The 21,366-nt window shown below is 39.4% G+C and overlaps 1 protein-coding gene across 1 annotated transcript in view; it reads left to right on the forward strand.

Moving 5' to 3' along the window:
* The window catches only part of LOC108608036 (protein toll), a 51,251-nt gene extending 39,679 nt beyond the window's left edge, over positions 1-11,572 (forward strand). The window contains 5 exon segments of the mRNA XM_017999215.2: positions 5,720-6,088; positions 6,090-6,110; positions 6,112-6,803; positions 7,707-8,053; positions 11,380-11,572. Of these exon segments, the coding sequence (XP_017854704.2) occupies positions 5,771-6,088; positions 6,090-6,110; positions 6,112-6,803; positions 7,707-8,053; positions 11,380-11,396 (1,395 nt within the window). The 5' untranslated portion in view covers positions 5,720-5,770 and the 3' untranslated portion in view covers positions 11,397-11,572.
* The last annotated feature ends 9,794 nt before the right edge of the window (positions 11,573-21,366 follow it).

Here is a 21,366-nt window from a genome sequence, read left to right on the forward strand (position 1 = left end):
CGATATTATTTTATATTAAGTAGAAGACTGGCTTAAGAGTTGGGGACTTCTAAAATTGCATTCTGGTTAATTTGGCTACGAAGCCAAGCACTGAACTTTGATAGAAACTTAATTGCTGAAACGCAACTTTGAAATTGAAAATAATAAACGTCATGCTAACTGATTTCAATTATATGCCCAAAAAGCCGTTTGCTGCTTTTGTTGTTGTTGTTGCCCTAACAGATTTACATAGAGCTCATTTGGATAACCATTAAAGGCAACAAATGAGCTTTGATAGTGTCAAAACAAACAAACCATAAAGCTTGAAGGCAAAAATACTACAGCATATTGTGCGTGGATAATTGAACTGAGCACCGAGCACTGAGCATTGAGCCCAACTAAGTTAAAAGAAATGGCCAGCAAAACAAACAACAAACAATACGCGTAGCACTCACAGCAGCAGCAAAGGCAGCAGCAACAGCAACAACAACAACTAATTAAATGCCACAACCCCCCACAAAGTCAAAGTTGCTGAACTCGTTTTCATTACGAGTTAATTTGAATGTAAATGAACACAGAACACAGAACAGTCAGCGAAAAGAGAGTGAGAGGGAAGAGGAGAGTGGGACAGAGAGATGAAATGTTTTTGGCTAATGCTTCAATTAAGCAGACAGTGAAAAATTTAATTTTCTTTCATTTGGCTAGCAATGTGGAAATGAAAATTTGTTGCAAAGTGCCACACAAGTTGCAACTCCTCGGCTCAACCCCACGCCACCCCACCCTACCCACTTAGCAACTTTGGTTGTCCTGGGCGATGTTCACAAGGAATTTCAATGTTCCACTCATAATTTCATGTAATTTTCATTAATTGTATAAAATTAATACCGCCGACTAGCCAAGCTGAGGCCAAAGCTCGGCAGTAGCCATTTTCATGATTTTCTACGCACTTTGGCAATGGCTGCAAGTGCAGCGAATGAAATGCCAGAGCAACAAGCTTGCAACCATAAGTTGCATGCACAGCAGCACAGCAGCCAACTGCCTATGCTAATTTCGGTGCGACTGATGACTAGCCAGAGCTCTGGCTACTGGCTACTGGCAACTGGCAACTGGCAAGTTGCAACTGTAGCAACAACAAGCTACCTTTTGATTTCAAGGCGAAACGTAACCACCTTTTGGACACGATCATGGCTGCCTGGCCCGATCCGATCCGATCCGATCCCTGCCGCTCCCATCAACTCTCATCAGTGTCCACCTCTTTGGCTGCTGCTTTGCATAGATCACTCAGGGGCATCTGTTCTGGCTTTTGTTCTGCTCATGCCACAACAAGCGGCAATATGCTAAAACCTAAAACCTCTGTGCAACATGAAGCGTAACGCCCATTTTGACTGCTCGTCACTGCCAATTGTCATGGGCTCATGGTTAAACGCATGACTTCAGATCAAGGCCAGTGGCAAAGCGAACTTAATAGTTGCTGAGAGAAAATCTCAAAGGTTTCCCAAAGAAACTTCCCTAGTAGGCAATACTTTCATTTATTTCATTTTTCAAATATTTAAACTTGCACGAAAAAAGAAAAGTCTGATATAAGCTTAATACCTGTTTCCCTAAAACACTTATAGGGGTAGGAATGGCTTAGAAATCTCGAGAGACTTAAGTATGAAATCTCTCAAGCCAAATCGTAAGAGGCACAACACCCAGAGATATTTTATTGACCTACCACTCATTAAAAATGTCTCAAAGCTGATTATGGATTAGTTTGAGGTTGATTTGAAACTCTGTAACACCCCAGATAGTTTTATAGTTACCAATGTCTTACTTCAGCCTCAGATGTATAAATCTAATATTTATATAAATTTAAATAATAAAATTACCAATTGATGCTAGCCATACCAAAGAGACATTTAATTTTGAGCTGTTGAAATCCTATTAATGTCAAAAGAGAAAAATAAAAGGAAAGCCACAGTCTCACGTTATAGTATTGAAAAGATATCAAATGATGTTATGGGTTTTCAATTGAATACATATATGTGTATGTGTAATTCTTTTTACTATAGAGTTTCGATTTGGTGACAGCTCATATAATATTTCCATACGCTGAGAATTTAAGGAGAGTAACAGCAAAAAATTGGCTCCACTGTTATTAGAAAGTAATATAATAATAATAATATACAAAACACAATTTAGCGTATTCTCACGCTGAGTTAATATCCTACGCCGTTGCACTTGCTGCTGATGGTTGCCACATCTAATGGCAAATTGTTGGCAGCGGAACAAAAATTGGCAAACAGCAACACGTGACCATTTTAATTAAAATAAATAAATACAGACACAAGCGCCAGGCAGTGCCAGAAATGATTGTGGAAAAGTTAGTTGCAAGGGCGTTGCCCAAGCTCCTTGACGTTGGCGTTGCCATTAACGTTTTCATTTTTCCCACTTACAGTAGCGACCAAAATTGTGCGTACTATTGAATTTCATGCGTCTATTCGATTCGAAGTCAGGGTAAGAAGAGGGTGGCCCTGGGCCAAAGAGTTAAAGGGTGTGTGTATGCTGGCTGAACGCCTACAGCTATGCAATGTTATTTTACTTTTTTTTGGCGGCAAATGTATTTTTTGTTATGATGAAACGTGCGTATTCGTATTTGAGGCGCATTATTATTTGAGTAGCGTAGGCAGCGTGCCTTTGGGGCAAGTTGAGCGTTTCTTGGAAAACAACATTGCCGAACAACTTAATTTCTCTTGTTGTTGTTGCTATTGCCGTTACTCCTGTATAGTCAGCAATTTGCATGCGGCGGCGTATAATTTACAATAAATAAATCAAATGCAAAGCGCATATAAAAAAGAGGAGCAACAACACCCACACCCACACCCAAACTCTCGCCCAGACGCTCAGACATTTTTGGTAGCAGTTTGAGTGAGCTATTATATCAAGGTGGGAGCTTTCTTTGGTCCTTTGCGTCTTTTGTGCAGCCCTTTGTCTGGCCAGGATTATGAACATTTATTTGCCTGGCTAGTCGTACAAAAGTATTTACCATTCGTTGTTAGCCAACTCGACTCGGGGTGTGCAGTCTAGGCAAAAGTTTCTGCCCGAAGGCGATTTAACGTCGCACTGCAAGAAATCAAAATCAATGAAGATTTGTGTGCCAACAATGGCCTCGGCCCCAGCTGGAGCCATGGCATGAACATGGCTTCCAGTTGCCTTTGAGCCAGCTACGGTTTACGCATCGCTTAGCCTTAGTGGCTACAAACTTTTTGACAAACTCAAATTATTTATTATTAATTGAGAGAACTTTGAGCGCGTTAACTTTCCTATTGACTTCTGATTAGACTTGCTTCCCTTGCTGCCTTCGCAGTTAATTAAAGCTGCAGCCGACCATTTCCTGCAGACCAATCAGACAGACTTTAAAGCTCAAGACAGCCACATAATTCATATAGGCGTACATATGTTCATATGTATATAGCATATACATATATAACTAAGCGCGCTTTTGATTGATTCAATCAAAGTGTGTAGAATGCAAACGTCGATCGCTGCTGCTGCTGCTGCTGCCCCTGTTGCTGTTGTTGTTGTTGCCACATGGAGGCATCAGGTTTTCTGCATGCCTGTCACGTAATTTATTGATTTAGCTCTTGGGATCGAGGCAGAGCAAAAGCAAATCGTGAAAAATGAAATGTTTGCCACCGCATTGCCCGTAGCCAGCGGCCCCCGACGGTCCCCGAAGTGGAGTGCGGAGAGCGGCAGAGCAAGTGGCCTGCTTTGTGGCCGAGTGGAGTTGAGTTGGCTTGGCTTGGCTTGGCTGATTGGTTCGATCGGTTGCTTGATGCGATCATTTCGCTGGCGGCTGCAAATTCAAATGCATTGAGCCCAGCATCTGTAAATGCAACTGCGTATGGGGCAAGAGATGTGGCAAGACTTACGCATGTACGCCTCAAACGATACACAAGACTTGCTCTGTTTGCAACATCCGAGTTGGCGATCATCGATCCACAGACAGTCAGACAGACAGACAAACAGAGACAGAGACAGAGAGAGTGTGAGCGAGTGAGCGCGACTGAAGGTAATGGCCGGCTTGCCATTTTGCATTTTTGCATTTGTAATCAAACTGGGAAACCAGAATGAAATGTAATTTGGTTTTTTTTCTGCGAAATCTACCGCCAGTCATATATAAATATACATGTACATACGTGTACATATATTATACAGTATGTATGTATGAGAGAAGATGCATACAGACAAACGATAAACGATCAACAACAGCAACGATGGAATAAGTGATTTGTTTTGCTTTTCTTTCTGATGCTTCAAATCGAAGCTGAACCAGGACAGCACATTGAACTTCATTTGTTGCACAGTAAGGGCAAATTTATAGCTTAGTTAAAGTCACACCAGTGTCATTTTCATAGTTTCGAGCACAACATATTTCGTTCTGGACAAGGCTTAAAAAATTGTAATTTAATTTGGCGAAAATTAGCGCAATGTTTCGTTTTGTAACTTTTTATTTCTTCAAGTTATAATTCCAAATTTCGTATGCTCTAGTTATAATCGTTCAGAAATAATTGTAATATTATTTCATACCAAATTCGTAATGCATTTTTTAGTGTGAAGATTAATTTGAATTAACTAATTTTTTTTATAATTTAGAAATGCATTGAAAAATGCTTTCAAGGTACTAGCCAACGCTTCAGAAATTATTTCGGAATACTTCGGAATACTTTCAATTTAAATTTATGTATGACTGTCCCTGCCAAGATGCAATTCCCATACAAAATTTTACTAACATAAATTTCATACCGTACATAGATAACATTTCATAGATAACTTTGATATTCAAATTTGAAAGACTTAAATGAAATAAATAAAAATAAATCAGTTTGAAAAAACCAAACTAATATCTAGGTCGTGGCCGACCCACAGTATGAGACTCTGTTCATAGGTTCCGGGTTATCCATTAAATATAATAATTACAACAATATATATGAATATTTAGTATGAATTAAACAGAATTGAAATTTATCTTCGTAAATTCCCTGATATAGTAAAATCTGAGCAGGCAATAATAATAATAAAATTACCCAAAGATTATAATTTAAAATCAAATTATACTTTAAAATCACAATGTTTGGTAAGTCTATTAGACTTGCGTTTATTTGTTTCTCTTGGAATTGGAGATGACAAAAAACTTAATTCTTGATTTGGAGTCCACCTATCAGTAAATACCCTTGAAAAGGCCATAAAGCTTGAAGCCAGTTGGGAACCCTGCAATCCATAACTCTCAGCATAAAGGTTATCTTTGTTGTTTCTTTTGCTCCAGAAAAAATTTTTGGCTGGCCAACGGCAGGCAGATCATCTCGCATTTGCTTTCGCGCTCAGCAGCAGTAATTTGATTCATTTTTTTCGAGCTTATGCGTTTTTGCAGCGTTTTGCAAAATGGTTTAATATTATGCAGAAATCGAGCGAGTTGCGTAGTAAATTGCAGTTTATTAACTCGAGACAGGCTGGCAACCATCACGGCAGTAGGCAGGTAGTTTGGCAAAATGGCCAAGACTATGCCGACGGGTGCTAATGGTGGGGCGTTAATTGCAACTAGAGCAGGCATGGGCATAGTTCCAATGAATTTGCCCGACTGCTGCTACCTGCTGCCGACGACAGCAGCAGAAGCAGCTACAGCTAGAGCAATAGCAATAGCAACAGCTGCTGCTGGGCAGAGCAATCAGGTCAACTCATTTGTTTAAACATCTAATTGCAGCGCGCCTAGTCGCATCGGTCGCATCAGTCGTTGCCTAAGCTGAAGTGCAGCATGTCGTCGGTGCCGTTGCTGCTCTTGCTGATGCTCAATCTGCTGCTGCCCTGCAGCCTGCAGGAAGAGAATGTGAATGTGAATGTGACTAGGAGTGCGGCCACAGTGGAGCCCGCTGCCGCCAGCTACACTACCAAGGCGGGCTGTGAGGCGCTGCTGCAGGGCAACAATGAGTGCGAGTGCCAGGATCAGCGCATCAAGTGTGGCACGGTGACGTTGAGCAGCGCCAAGCAGCTTTATAGCATTAGCTGCAGCATCTTTGATGCTCGTGGCTTTGGCTACTTGCCGCCCCTTAAGGCTGGTCGGATTGGACGGCTGAACCATCGACAACTGCGCCATTCCCAGGTGCGATGACCATCAGCGATCTGCTGGACAAGCTGGGCATAACCAACTATACAGAGCTGAAGCTGTCCAACTACTACGAGACGCGCGAGGAGCAGGACGAGTTGCTGCAGCAGCGCTTCACCAATTATCCGGGGCTGAAAAGGCTATCGCTCATCGGCTTCAAGTCCAACCTGCCACCCAACTTTCTCGAGAGGGTCTCGGACATAACAGACCTCACGCTCAAAGGACGCAGCGATCTGCCGCCCACACTGCTGCATCCTCTAAAGAAGCTTACGCAACTCTCCATAGCAGTGAGAAACATGGCGAGTGTTGCCAGCGAGATCTTCGCCCATCAGACTGAGTTGCAGCAGCTCTCGCTGGACTGTTCGCTCAAGAACAGCAGCGTGGAGATGTCCTTGCTAAGCTCGCAGGAGCTCTGGCATATGACCAAGCTGCGTGGCTTCGAGCTCCACAACTGTGGCGACAATGTGCCCGCCGAGCTGTTCTGGAAGTCCGAGAATCTCTCCTACATCGGCATACGCAGCAACATTAGCTACCTGGGCAGGGACTTTCTCAAGGCCCAAAAGCAGCTTTTGCTGCTCCACTTAGAGCGCAATAACATAGCTCGACTGCCCAATGAGCTGTTCCATCATTCGCCACTGCTGCTGGAGATTCACTTGGCGCACAACAATCTGGATCGCATTCAAGGGTGAGTGAGCATCTGAGTTGTAAGTCAATCGTCAGTCAGTGGTCGGTCTGATTTAAATCGTTTCCACTTCGTTATAAATTCAAGAAATTCGGATATAAATAAGCGAATTGCTATTTCTATTTTAGTTCAAAATAATTTGAATTTATTCAATATAATTAATGAACGAAATGCGATCTTTCTAACAGGTACAAAAAAATCACAAACTAACAAAATTCAAATTTTATTTTTTTTTTTAATTTTTAGGGTTTTTAGTACATAATGTTTTATATAGAGAGTTACAATAAACCGTCCCATTCTTGTGGAATTATCGTGTTTTTCACTATATTGAGTTTTTAATGCAAAGCTCTAACGCATTAAAGTTGGGCGAAGCCAATACACTGATAATACACTTTAGCTAGGGGATCCAACAAGAACGTTTCTATCCGATCGACATCGGTCTAGAACATGATAAATTTGAAGCACGTCCTTAAATTATTTTGTATATGTACTAGTATAGAAGAATTTCATTTAATTTCATTTATTTTAAAATACAATGGTTTTACAAAATATGGCAGATTTTATAGATAGATTTATAGGTAGACGGTTCCAATTGTGTGAACTTTTGAAATTTGTTTTAAAACTCAATAGATTGCAATTATTAGGATAGGGATATCTAATGGAAATAGTATTATAGTAATGATATATTATTCCCACGTAAACAATATAAGTACAAAAACTAATTCACTGCGATTATGAAATACAAGTATTTGACTTATATCTGATCTGAAACTACCTAAACTTACTTTTCCCTTATTTGTAATCGAATCAATTAGTAACTTTTAATTAGAAAGCAGCAGATCAGCCATTAAATAAAAATAATTTAATCAATATAGTGCTAATAAATTTGGTTTCCTCGCTTCTTAGGGGACTATTTGACAAGCTGGGAAATCTGCAAGTACTAAATCTGGAGCATAATCCCATAAGCACCATAGCCCCGACCGCCTTTGTAGCGGTATCTACCGCACGGATTTACATAGGTGCGCTCTATAAAAAGATTCAAGCTGCGGACTGGGCACGTGCTACGAATGCGACGCTCTGCGAGGAGGAGTTTATTTATGGCGTATGCCTCTACTGCAAGCGCGACGACTACCTGGACCACTTCGCCGAGAAGGAGACCTGCAACAAGGCCAACGATCCTGGCAAGCTCATCGAGCGGCTCGCCCGCAAGGCCTTTGAGTATCACTCGAAGTCCACCAAAATACCGCACGACAGTGAGTACGAAAAGTAAACCGTTAGCCCAAAATCAATAAAGCGAACTCTCGCTTTGCGCTGCTATATTAAATTTGACATGTCGACTCACCCAGCACCCAGTACCCAACACACAACCCCCACTCCCGACTCCCCTGCACTGAGCTTGTCTCGAATTCCATTGAAAATGAAATAAAAAAGACAAACAATATTAATATTTGTTGCTTGCTTTCAACGCCATGCGATAAGAACAGTACCTAACTACCAAGTCCACATATACATATACATATACATATACATATACATAAATATATATAAATCATGAACAAAAACAATTTATCTTCTGATTTGTAGCAAGGGATGCTCTGCACCCCGAACTAAACTTTCCTTGGCTGTTTGCTGTTGCTTTGGCTGCTGCCACATGTCAAAATCTAATAAGGCCTAATGTTGCAAGCAAAAGTTGCAAGCGAAAAGAAAAAAGAAATCTTTCGAATTATGCGGGTTAAACGGAAGTTGAGATTGCTATCAGAGCTTGTAAAAAATGAAATGCTACAGACCGACGAACTGACTCACTGACTGTCTGACTGCTTTTACTTTCAGTTATGTAAATCACATTTGACATTTGTTATTGTTGCCCCTGCGCCTGCAACACACTGTGAGCCCAGGGGGTGGTGACAACTCATAAATGTCAAGCATTTCACATGTTACATCGCTTACCGACAATAAAAGTAAATTTCAGTAAGTGCACAGCAAAATGAATTTAAATGCAAATTGAACAATTTGGAGTTTCGCTTCATTTTGTTTTGACTACTTAAAGTGCGCTTAAGTAGAGTTTCTTAACACCAAGCAATCTCTGAAAGTCAAGCAGTCACACTCCAAGCTAGAAGCTCCAGCAATCTTTAGGGCACACTTAATGCAGTCCATAACTCATGGCTCTAACCAAATGCATCTTTGAGCCGTGTCGGCACTCTAATCTTAATTCCCTGTTCGAGGTGCCACTAATAAAACGCTTCACAAACGCACAAGCCGTGCGGGGTGGGCCTAAGACTCAGACTCCTCAACTCAGACTCAGTCCAGTCCTCGGATTCGCATTGGCAAATGAGTGTGTGTAGCATTCGATTCCGATAAGTAGAATTTGTCGCGTGACGTGTCGAGTCGGAGTTGGGGAATCTTAGGGTTGCAGATCAGCAGCAATCCCACAGACTGGACTGCTTTTTATATTTTAAATTAAATTAAACATTTAAAATATTTTTAATTAGGTATGGCCCCTTTCTATAGTTATTAGTTTAACACAAATACTTAAACAGTCTTCAACTTAAGCACACGTGAATTTAAATAGAACGATATCCTATCACAAAATAAAATCAAAATAGCTCTGGTATCTGCATTTCAACGGCTGGCCAATACTCTAACCCAACCCTAACTGGGAGCAGCAACCAAGCTTTGGCTTAGAGTAAGCAGCCAACAACATATGGCGAATTCATTTCAAAGCAATGCCAACTGGCCAAATTGTGGCCTCGTGGGCCACAGCGTGAGTTTATCGTTTGGTAGTCAACAGCCCAACAGACAGATAAATAGACAGACGGACAGACAGCGAGTGAGAGAGAGAGAGGGGGAGAAACTGAGCCTGGGCAGCAAGTCTGAGGCCAGAAACAAACAAAAAGGTAGAAGAAAAACAAACCGAAAGCTAAAAACGCCGTATGTGAAATTTATGGGCATCAACGTTGATTTTGAAGCGGGCCACTGACTGGCCACTGAGCATGGATATGCTGGAGCTCTGGATATGGAGCTGGAGCTGGAGTTGGAGAGTAGCTAGTCAGTGGCTGACTTGGCATTTGTAATGCCTAAATGCTTTGCTGAATTGATTTTTGGTGTAAACGATGTGCAATTTTAATGGATTGTGCTGCCAGATAAGCCACAAAGCAGACTGCAGGCCCAGCCTGAGCGCGAGCTGAGTCTACTGGGCTTGGTGAGAATGAGAAGTGAGGGGAAGGGTGCAAGTGGAAGTGGAAGTTCGAGCCGCAATGCGTGTCGTTTAATTGAATTTGTTTTGATTAGTTGTTGTAGCAGTGAGTAGCATTCAACAAATGCAACTTTAAGTGGAATTTTAAAGTTCTTGCAACAACTTCCATCACAACTACATAGCATAGGTGTGTGCGTGTGTTAGTGTGTGTGTGTGTGCCTTGAGGCTGTTGCGGCAACAAATTGACATTGTTCATAGTCACAGCATTGAGGCTCTGTATGCAAAAAAAAATGTGACAAAAATGTCAATTTAAATATTTTTAAATATTTTAACAGGCACGCAAGGATGTCGCGCTAATTTGTCTCCAAATGAAAAAGGAAAAGCATCGAGCGAGTGTGCGAAACAAAAATTGTGCACATTTTTAGCTAAAAGGAACACTCATAAAAAATGTGTAAAAAGTTGGCTGGTGAAAAGTTTTTAATTAATTAAAGCGCGGAGCTAGCAAAATATTATATGGAAAATTTCAACAATGCTGCAATTTCAGTCTGGCCCAGGGCTGAGCTTGACCCAAAACAAAGCTCAGCCAAGCGAGAGTCAAAATCCCAAAATGCAGTCAATGCAATGTTAACTTGTTGATTTAGATTGCCAACTCCTTGCCAATTTCAATTGTTTGTGCGTAAAAGTCAATTTGTTAGCCCAGACAGCCTGCAATCTTCCACTGCCTCTCTCCCTCTCCTCTCACTCTCTTATTCCCTCTGTGTGTGTGTGTGTGTTTCTGTGTACATTTCAATTAGAATAAGATTGACAGCTGAGCGTTCCGGCTTGACCAAAACAATGGGAGCTTGTGCAACGCACTTCAACTTCATAGGCTGCGATATCGTTGAAGCGTCTAGGCCAAGAGAAATGCACTTGGCTTGTGGTTTTACGAATTTAATTGAATTTAATTGATTTGGTTTTGTGCCCAACAGGGTAAGCTGCTCTTTAAGGCAAGTGTGAGAGAGCCAGAGGGAAGGAATGAAGGGAGGGAGAGAGCCTGTTTTCCTTGGGGTTGCTTTGCTCAACTTTAAGCCTTGCCACATGCACCAAATGTTGCATGACTTCTAGGTGAAAAATTGCAGCTGTCAGCGTTGGCCAGGCCAGCACATATGATTTGTTGTTGTTGTTTTTTTTTGTTTTCTGTCCAACAGTGGGGGCTGGACAACAGTGAGCTGCATAAATCATTTAACGTCATACCTCTACCTGTGCATTGCTCCATATTTAAACAACTTAACTTAAATGTCGAGCAATTATTTCCATTGTGCCAACACTGCCCCGAAGAGTTTACCAAGTGTGCTTAAATATTAAACAAATGCGCTAACTGAAACCCAATTTTCTTCAATCTTACAGTTTTCGAGGAAAGCTAAGTTCCAACTGAGCGAAAGAGGAGCGAGGAGTGACCATAATCCAAAATATTAAATGCATTTCCGTATTAGTTTTTAATTTAATGTCAATGGAATAGATCTTGCTAAATACTCATATGTGTAAAGTCTAAAATTTGTAAGCATATTACTGAAATAAATCGATTTGCTTCTAATGATTCTCGAAAATAAATAAATAAAGCAAATGTTTGTTTTATTTAAGAAATTAGAGCTATATAATATGTGTGTAAGTGTATGTGTATTATATATATGTATATATATTATATTGTTATTTAATATATCATTGTATATACCATATGACAGGGCTTAAAATTGTTTAATAGGAAAAATTTGATTAGTGTTTTCGAAAATTCGTCAGCTTTTAATATATATAGTTTGACAAACGATTCGCAATTTTGAACTATCCAATTGATGACTATAATATGGGTACAGTCTCGTCGATTTTCAACTGGAACATTTAAATTTTAAAGGTGGCGCACGAAGTGGGTTTGTATTGATCTGAAATTGAAAATTACTTATACGTGTTCCAGTGAATAAATTCTGTGTGAATAACGATGAAACGGAACCATAATGCGATACTTGTTGTATCCCGCCATGAAGTCAACCCGGCAGAATGTATGTATATTACTCTTTTAACTGAAATTTTAAAATATTAGCTCAATTTGAAGAAGGAAATTTCTGTACATACGTACGTGACAACTTATCACTGAAAAGCAACAATCCAAGATCGTAGCTGAAATAGATTAAGAAAATTATAATTGATTATTATTGAACATTATTGCCAATATTAATAATTTACAACTTAACCGACTCTGATACAAATTATATGCACTGCAGAAAAAATGACAGTATCTGCTCAGCTGTTGGCTTACATCACTCTCTTCACATCGCTAACAGCAGCTGATCAATAACATAAACTTAACATAGTGCATATGTTAACTGCACGCAGTTAATCGTTCTCTCTCTCTCTTTTATTCTCGAGCTTTTCCAGCGACAACATCAGTTCACTACACTTTTGTAACTTTAAACATTAAATATATTAGCAGTGTGTATCGATCAATACTTGTTTATAATCACAACTGAACTGCATTTAACTATATATATAATTCAATGTTATCAAATTGTTGTAATTCAATGAAGTCAAGAATAAGCTAAAACGCATTCCATTTGCTTAAACGAGTCGGCGATATATTGAAACTAATATTTGCCAATATGCCAAAGCAAAGCGACTAACATAAAAATCGAAATAAAATAAGACAAAGCAGGAGCACGGGCCATCAAAAGGAAGCATTTACCCAAACACACACCCACACACACAGGGAAAGGTTTGGGTAAGGGGTAAGACTGAAAGCTTTTACGTCGTCGGTGTTATTGTTGTTGCTGTTGCTGTTATGCTCTGAATGCCTTTGTCTTGAGCAAAATCTCCCTCTCTGTTTACATATGAGTTTTTTGGCACGCGATAATTCGTTTGGCTGTTTGTTCGTTGTGTCTGGCCATAACTATTTGTATGTCAGTCTGTTTGCCGCTCTGTCTTTGCGGCTGTCATACACGTTGGCTCTATTGTTTGCCATTGGGCGAAACTTGGTTGGTGGGCTCAATTCTTTGGCTGATTGCAATATTTCAGGCATTGCATTGTGCCAGCAACAACAAAGGGCTGCAACAACATTAGTCTGTCTGCATTAGAATCGATTTATTAGCATTAGCAATGTTAATGGCAGTTAATAAGCGACGGCTTGGTCCAAGGCTCGAATGCTTGTGCCACTTGCTACAAAAACTCTTTATGTGCCATGTCTTCATTGGGGCAAACAACAATATTTACACAAAATTTATGCACGCACATGCAGCTGGCTGCATTTTTCACAGGGCCGGGTCATGTTGCATGCCCCACGCTTTGTTCAGTTGAGTGTGGGTGGCACAGCTTACAACATGAGAGTGCAACGAGTGCCAGTCAACATCAAATGTGCAATGAAAACGAAAGTAGAGGCTGATAGAACTAATTGAGTACTGCAAGCTGAATCAAACAATAGGTAGCCAACTTTACGATACACTTTAACCAAAGCATTGCAGAGAACACATACACATATCGTTCTGAAATCGGCATCGGGAGAGAACATAATAACGCTTGAGTGTGATTTATTTGAAGCTTTTTCCTTAAATAATGTGGTCGTATTCGATTATCAAACCGGTTTAGAAATAGACGCACCCAAATACCAAATTTGGTTACTCTATCTCTGAGTTCCTATTGATCATACAGAAGGACAGGGACACGCCTGTTACATACATTCGCGCAACTTATGATACCCTTTTTCATTATACATAAATATGTCAAAGTGTATACAAAGCTTAAATACATTTCATAAATTTTATAGTATACATTCAATTTCATTCTCTCACATCAGACATCTATATTTTGTTATATGAAATTAACCAAATTTGGTATATAGGTTTTCCTATTTCCGAAGCAATTTGCTTATATTATTGAATGTTGTTTTTCCTGTCATTTGTGTATTTAGCCCGACTTAAAATGTATATAAATGTTTTCTTACTTGTTTCTAAAGATATACACATATTAATTAATATACACATATTAGTCTAAGATATTGAATTTAAATTTAATTTATATTTGACAATAAAATGCAATTTGAAATTCAAAGTTTCGTCAAGATGATTCAGTGGCTTTAGTACTAATCACGTCTTTGCTGGCTTCAGAGTCAATCATGCACAAATTTTCTGCTGTCGGCAACACAGCACAAACAGCAACGGCAAGCAGAGCATGTGGCATTCCACATAAACATATCAAATATGCAACGTTGACCGTCGCTGCCGCTGCCGCCACCTGAAGCCATTGACTAAGCAACAAATTAGCGCAATGCAATTAAAAATGCTTGAATGCATTTAATTATTTTGTTGATTGTTAGTGCAAATACATGGCCAAAATCTAATCAAAATTGCAATGCAGAAATACTTTGTCAAATATTAATTAAAATTATCGAGCCGAGCAAATCAACTAATCAAAAAATGCACAAATGAAACAAATCGAGAACAAAACAAAACAAAGCAAGCACACAAAGCAACTAATTAATTACTTGATTAATAAACAATTAAGCCGAATGTGCAAAAAATAGTCTAGAGTGCAGTCTATTGAAATTGATGAGGTTATAATTGACGCCCACACACGTAACCACGTAACCGTAACTGTTAAAACGCCTGGCTTGTAAATCAGGCAACGGACTTTGAGTCGAGCTTGGGCTGCTTAGCTCAGATTTAGTGCTAGATACTCATACCCAAAAATGTATGCAGTAGGCAAAAATGGGCAAAAGTGGGCGTGCCCAGCCACTGTAGTTGGCTTCTGCAGTTGCAAATTTCTTACTTGCCCGTCTAAGCCGATCACGCCCACTCAACTTGAACGTCAAGTTTTCAGCCGTTTCAGCTTCAGTTTCGCCCGCAGCCTTTCAGCTGGTCGGTGCTCAAGCAATAGATCGTTAGATAAGTGGCACGACTAGTGAGTCAGGCTGGCAAGCAGCTTGTTGCAAGCTCTGAGCGCCATATGTTAATTCGATAAGCATTAAAGTTCAAATAGAAATTAAACGCGTTAATTGAAACATTAGAGGCAAAAACATTTTGATGCCTAATTTACATGCAAATTAACTAGCACGCAGCAATAGAAATCACAGAAAGCCTGACAAAGCAACAAAGAGGCCAAAAGGAATGCGGACCAGATAGCTAAAGTCTAGACCCAGAACCATTCGCACCCGAACCAGAACTACCCCAAGAGCAGAGCTCATAAAGACGCAGGCATTAAGACGTTTTAATTCTTGATTTCGCACCCCAACCGAGTAAGCTGACCCCAGATCCCAGGTCCGGGACATCTCAACCCCACTGCTCTGATAAGTTCCAGTTCACAGTTGCCCGCTAGCGACCCAGGCGCTGTCAATTTTTGTGCTTTATGCCTTGATGCACGCCAAATGTTTGTCACCCCTGGTTTGATGAGCGAATACCCTGAGCCAGGGTCTAACTGCTATGAGCTTAGGCTCCACACATTGTTCAAAAGTATTCAAAATATACTTGAACATCTAGTATTGAGTATCTTGAAACACTCAGTTTGAAGATGAATCTTTTTGCAAACATGTCTCAAGGATTGGAATCGACGTCGGTCGTATTTAGCGTAACCACAGTTCGTCTTCTTTTTCTTTTTAGGGCGATTTCATTGCGTTTTTATTTTTAATTTTGTGCGTCTTTCGCTTTCTTTTCTTTATGCCGTCGAGGCTCATTAGATTTGCAAAATGTTTTGAGACTAGCCGTGGCCGCGGCAGCGGTCCTAGCGGTCGTTAATGTTATTAGGTCCTTGTCCTTGGCCGCGAAGCCATGCAATTGGATTAATAAATGCCATTAAGCATAGATATTGCAAGTGTTTTATTTTTATTCCATTAATTCTGAGCATGGGTGCTTGGGTGGGCGCATAATTTGTATTTATGCCATAATTTTATGCTACATTTAAGACAAGTTATGTTTCCTTCTCCTGGCAGTGTGAGAGCCAGGCGGAAATGAAAATAAACAAAGCACACGTCACATTGTCAAAACATCCGCTAGACTAAATTTCCCATTTGCATTTTTTTCTTCTTCCTGTTATTCCTGTTGTTGTTGTTGGCCAGAGGTGTGGCCTTGTGGGAGTTGGCCAACACTTAACAAACAACATTTTTCGACAGCAATTAGAGCAGCGAATGTGCTTGCTTTTGTTTTTTTCGCTTGCGCTGTTCGCTTTTTAATATAAATGAAACGAAATTAAAGGCAACTGTTGACAAAGGCGGAATTGAATTCGTCACCAGACCCTAATGGTCATTCACATACGTATGCATATGAAGCGCTGTCGTTCGTGGTCAGCTGCAAAATACACATGCGAGCACAGCTTTTGTAAATGAAAGGCGCCTTTTCCTGGCATCAAAGCCCACACACACACACACACACACACACACACTCGCACGTGCCTGGGCGTTGAAGTTGGTCTGCAGTCAACTTGGCAGCAAATGCTTTTGACACCTTCCACAAAAGGTCACAAAGCAGCGCAAACAATTAGACAGGTCAGACTGCTGACCAGCTCACCGGCTGGCCATAAACATTAACTGACAACAGCGCCGACCCCAAGTTCGGCTTTAGCCTCAAACCAACGGCAACACTCTGCCTGAGTTGATAATTATCAAAATCATAGACTTTTAAATCTGCATTAATTTGGGGTTAATATGAGATTTGCTACTTCCACTCGTAAAGATGAAAGTATTGTAAGCGCTCAATACATTGTTCTCAAAATTAAATCTCCACATGCTGTGCTGCGAATAATATTTATCGCAGTTCTTAAGCCACATTTTAAATAGAAGTCTAACTGTTTTCTTTAACTAGGCTTGCTCAAAGTTCCGTTACGAACGTTACAAAAAATGGAAGTCTACTCTGATTGTGAGACTTATGTGTATCTGTGAATTTGTTAACGATCAAGATAAGATAAAACTAAAAACACTAAGAAAGCCGTATTGTATACCTAAAATTATAATAATATAATTGTTCATTAAATTTAAATACATGGTTATTTTTGATAAGTCGATAAACGACACTATATTCACTTTTTCTGGCCAATATGTAATTGGTATTATTATGAAATAAACTATTTATTTAATTTAAAATAAATCTGAATTTTTTAATACATAATACGAATTGCATTTTAATTATATTACAAAAAGAATTATAATAGATAAAAACAAATTTTTAATTTTTTTATTACAATAAAGAAAAATGAAGTGTTTTTTCGATATATATTTTAAAAATTTTATTTTTTGCTTTAATAAATTTAAATCTCTAAATAAATCGTTTTTTATTAATAAAGGTTGGAAATAAAAACTATTTACTGATTCTTACAAGAAAAGAAGTTAATTTCGAACTCATATTTATAATTTTAATTTTTTTCTCTTTTAATTCTTGCATACTTCTAGGGTTGTGTAAATACTATAAATACTCTTTGAGATCAGTTATCTGATTAAATATAGAACAATAATAAAACACGCAGAATACATGTGTTAAATAATACTTGATTCGTGATAAATATTCTTTCTAATATTCTTTCGACTAAAAACTCAAATGCCCTTCTCATTAATTTAGAAGGCCTCGCTATTAAAACACGTGTTGATTAAATCAGTCTGCGAATATTCAGGCTCACCTCAACTCTTTATCAAGGCAGCCCCACTCGTCGAGCCTGGGCTGTAACCAAATCAGAGCATATCCTTGGGGATTACGTCTGCAATTTGGCAATCTACTAGCAACAAATTTTGGCGAGAAACAACAAAATTGAATTCTTTTCGGCAAATGAAACTAATCAAATTAAATGTGCACAATAAAGAAATATACTTACTCACCAAACATACACACATAGACCTTGTAGTGGGCAGACCACGCCCAGCTTGTTGTACTCTTGTTTGCTTGTGCTGCGTAGCAGGCAAAGGCAAAAAATAATTAAATGATAAACTAATCTGTGCCCAAGCCTTTAATAAGCACCCACAAAACCAAGAAGGAGACACAGCGGCAAAAACTGATAGAGTTACACTTATTAGAGTCTGTGTGCGGTGGATGCTCCAGTGCTTAGATGGAACTCGGCCCACTCGATGGGCGTTGAGATGAGTTGTTGTTGTCGTTCTCAGTCTCGTTGTCGTTGGGGCTTATATGTCTCCGTGTCCGCGCACTCTTGTGCCTCGTGCAAATAATTATTATTTTTCGAAACTATAAATCTGCTTACAAAATATTTTCATGCATTTTTCTCTCTCCTTCTCTATCGCTCACTCTATGCTGTGTGCCTCTCTTGTGACGTGAGGCGAATAGAGAATGGGGGTGGGCTGAGTACACTGGTGCTGGTGGCATCAGGCTGTGCAGCTGCGAGCTTTGGCAATGATATACAGTTTTCAATTAAAAATTATAGTCTAATGAAATTTTGAAGCAACGCCGGCTGGAGCTTGTCAGGCTTGTGTAGCCCTGAGGCATATACTGCTTACTATGGCGTGAGAGTTAACGGGTTTCTATGGTTACTCCAAACTCCATAAAAAAGAAGCAAGTTGTTGAAGAATATTATTTATTGATTATAAGCTGCTCTCTTATATAAGTAAAGGATATACCTCCTCAATATTATGTATCCCGTTTCAAGAGAGCCTTATATTCAATCTATACGTTATGTACTTTAATTGAAATTTCATTGTTTTCTAGCAGGTGTATTTTTGGTATGCCCTTGCTAAAATATTTGTGATAGAAAAATTTCAAATATCAAGTGAAAAATGTGTTCACTTGCCTCGGCTTGCTTTTTGTTTGCTTTTGCTTTTGCTTTATACGAAATGTGTCTTGCCCCTTGACAAAAAACAAACCACAAAACGGAGCACCTGTCCAGTTCCAGGTCCAGGAAGGGAAAGGATTATGGCTGGGCCACTATTTGTATGGTGTACCCCATTCTACTGCTTCCTCTGCCTTGTCCAAGCCCAACAACTTCTCTCTAGTAATCTGAAACAATGTTGTTTGTAGTGGCGCTAGGCTTTATTTATAGTTTGAGTAATTTGCTTTTAAGCGGTTTTTAATATCAAAGTGCGTTGGGTAACATTATTTGCCAAATATTTTATTACTCAAAAATAGCTAACAAATAAGGTTGAGCCGAAAGTTCGCCAACGTGGAAAATCTGTTGGAAATTGTTACGACATTTTTATGCAAAATATTTATAAAAAAAAAAAGAAACAAAACTGCTGAGCAGGCCAAAGAGAAACCCTCACGCGCTGTGACAGTCATAAAAGCTTAATAATTTTCTTTTCTTTCTCAACATTTTAAAGCTGCTTCTTTTGAACGTAATGTCGGCTATCATAGACCCAGGCGAAAGTAAAGAAGTCATCAAAATGTAACTCAAGACACTCGCCGCGACGGGGTGCGACTAATTTGTGTCCTGTCCAAGGCAAAAGTTGCCCATCAAGTGCTGTCAAGAGGCAAAAACAAAAACAGGCCTCATTTTGCCATTCGACACAGTTTTTTCTGTCTACGGTTGCGGGTGTAGCAAGGCAAGTTTTGTTATTGGGGCTCGGCCCCCACCCAACAGTTCATTAGCCAGAATTTACAATTACTTTAAAACAAAAAATGCGAGCAAACCCAATGCAATGGGGCAGGTGGAAAAGGTAGATTCAGCGCTTTTAAGTTTTATGGTTTTAGATGCTACAAGGGGTAGGCAGAGAGAGTGATTGAGAAAGAGAGTGTGAGAGAGTCTTACAGTTATTACCACACAGCTGAGCCCTCAGCCTGTACAATTACCATGAATATAAAGCCACAATAGCCAAATACGGAATGTTAAGCTTGAAGTTGGAGTTGGAAATTGGCCAAGTCACAGCTGTGCTATATGTGTGTGTGTGTGCACTCAACATGGCAGGGTTGGTCAACAAAAGTTTTTGAGAGCTGCCGCAAATGCATTTTTAATGAAATTTATGGCTGTTTGCATTAGTAATGGAAATGAAAATGTAAGTTGAATCAAATGTGGTTACGACATTATAATATAGCATAGCAAGTAGATGCATTAGTAAACCGCTAATGGAAGGTGCAAAGCTTATATCCGAATAAAAATAATGTAATACTAGGGAATTCTTCTTGACTTCTAAACATTCATTTTACACACAACTCTTATTTTTCTCCAGTTTTTTGTTCATTCAGTTGAACTTTTTAATACCAATTAATCATTTGCTAAAAACTATTATTGACAGTACCAGCAACTAATTCCTATTTATATTGAATGTTGTAGTCAAATTTAAAAAGTGACATACACGATGTGTGTGTATTACACATACATACTGGAGCAGAATTAATCAAACATGACTGATAACTTAAATTGAAAGTAAAATATTGAGTTGCACTCGAGCTAATAAAACAATTTCCCCAGAGAAAATAGCACACATTTCATAAATACCTGACAACATTGCAAATATCGAGAATCTTTCAAGCGCACAAAGCTCCCCCCAGACACACACGTTACTTACACCCCTCGCAGCAACAGTTAGACTAAACTACCCATTACATACGCAGTTAACTCGATTTTTGTTTTGTCTGTCCGCAAAACTTTAAGCGCTTGGCAGCCAAATTGAATTCAAATTCAATTTGAACTTTTCAATTTGCTTCACAAAAATACAGAAAAAAAACAAATTTTCACATTTCGAATGCGTAGAGTGTAATGAGAGTTATGAGTTAGCCAGTCATCAAGAAAAAAGTCGAGTTTATATACTTGTGCAAAAAATGAAATGAAATTTTACAAGCCAAATTGTTCATGCGCTTTTGAGCAGCACTTTTAGCGTTAACAGACAGATATAGAGACAGACAGACTGACAGACAGAGTTTTGTGTAATATAAATGAAATGTAGCATAAATTGAAAAATGAAACCCAGAAACGCCCCGAGCAGCTGCCTTTGAAGCCTTGCGCCTGTTTCCTTGCTGTCATACAAAATGGTGCTAGATGATGTATGTTGGTCAACAGCGTCTGGCGAGGCTATATGGCTAGTTGTGTTTTATCAGATAGCGAGCTCTTAAATTTATGTATACTAGGTAAAGCTTTGGTTCACAGGTAAGCATGTCGCACATTGCTGAGCAAACATAAAAAGAAATGTCCTGCGAGTCCTTTGCGCTTAGCTGTCAATCGCGCTATGCACTGGCGATGCAGCTGCAGCCATCAGGCTGGGGGCCAGAGAGCAACAATTATTATTTTACAAATTGATATTTATGAAGCAATTTACAAAATGTTTTTACGCCAAACGACTTTTTCTCCACCCTCTGGCCCTCTGCCCACCGTGCATGTGTTGCCAGTGCCCGAGGCAGAGCACTCCACTTGGCATTCTGAGGCTTGCACAAACATTGCACAGATTGCATTGCAGTTCAATGTCATTGCATCCAGGCCAGAAAAATGCAATGAATT

Source organism: Drosophila busckii, unplaced genomic scaffold (assembly GCF_011750605.1).
Source record: "Drosophila busckii strain San Diego stock center, stock number 13000-0081.31 unplaced genomic scaffold, ASM1175060v1 chrUn_07, whole genome shotgun sequence".
NCBI lineage: Eukaryota > Metazoa > Arthropoda > Insecta > Diptera > Drosophilidae > Drosophila > Drosophila busckii.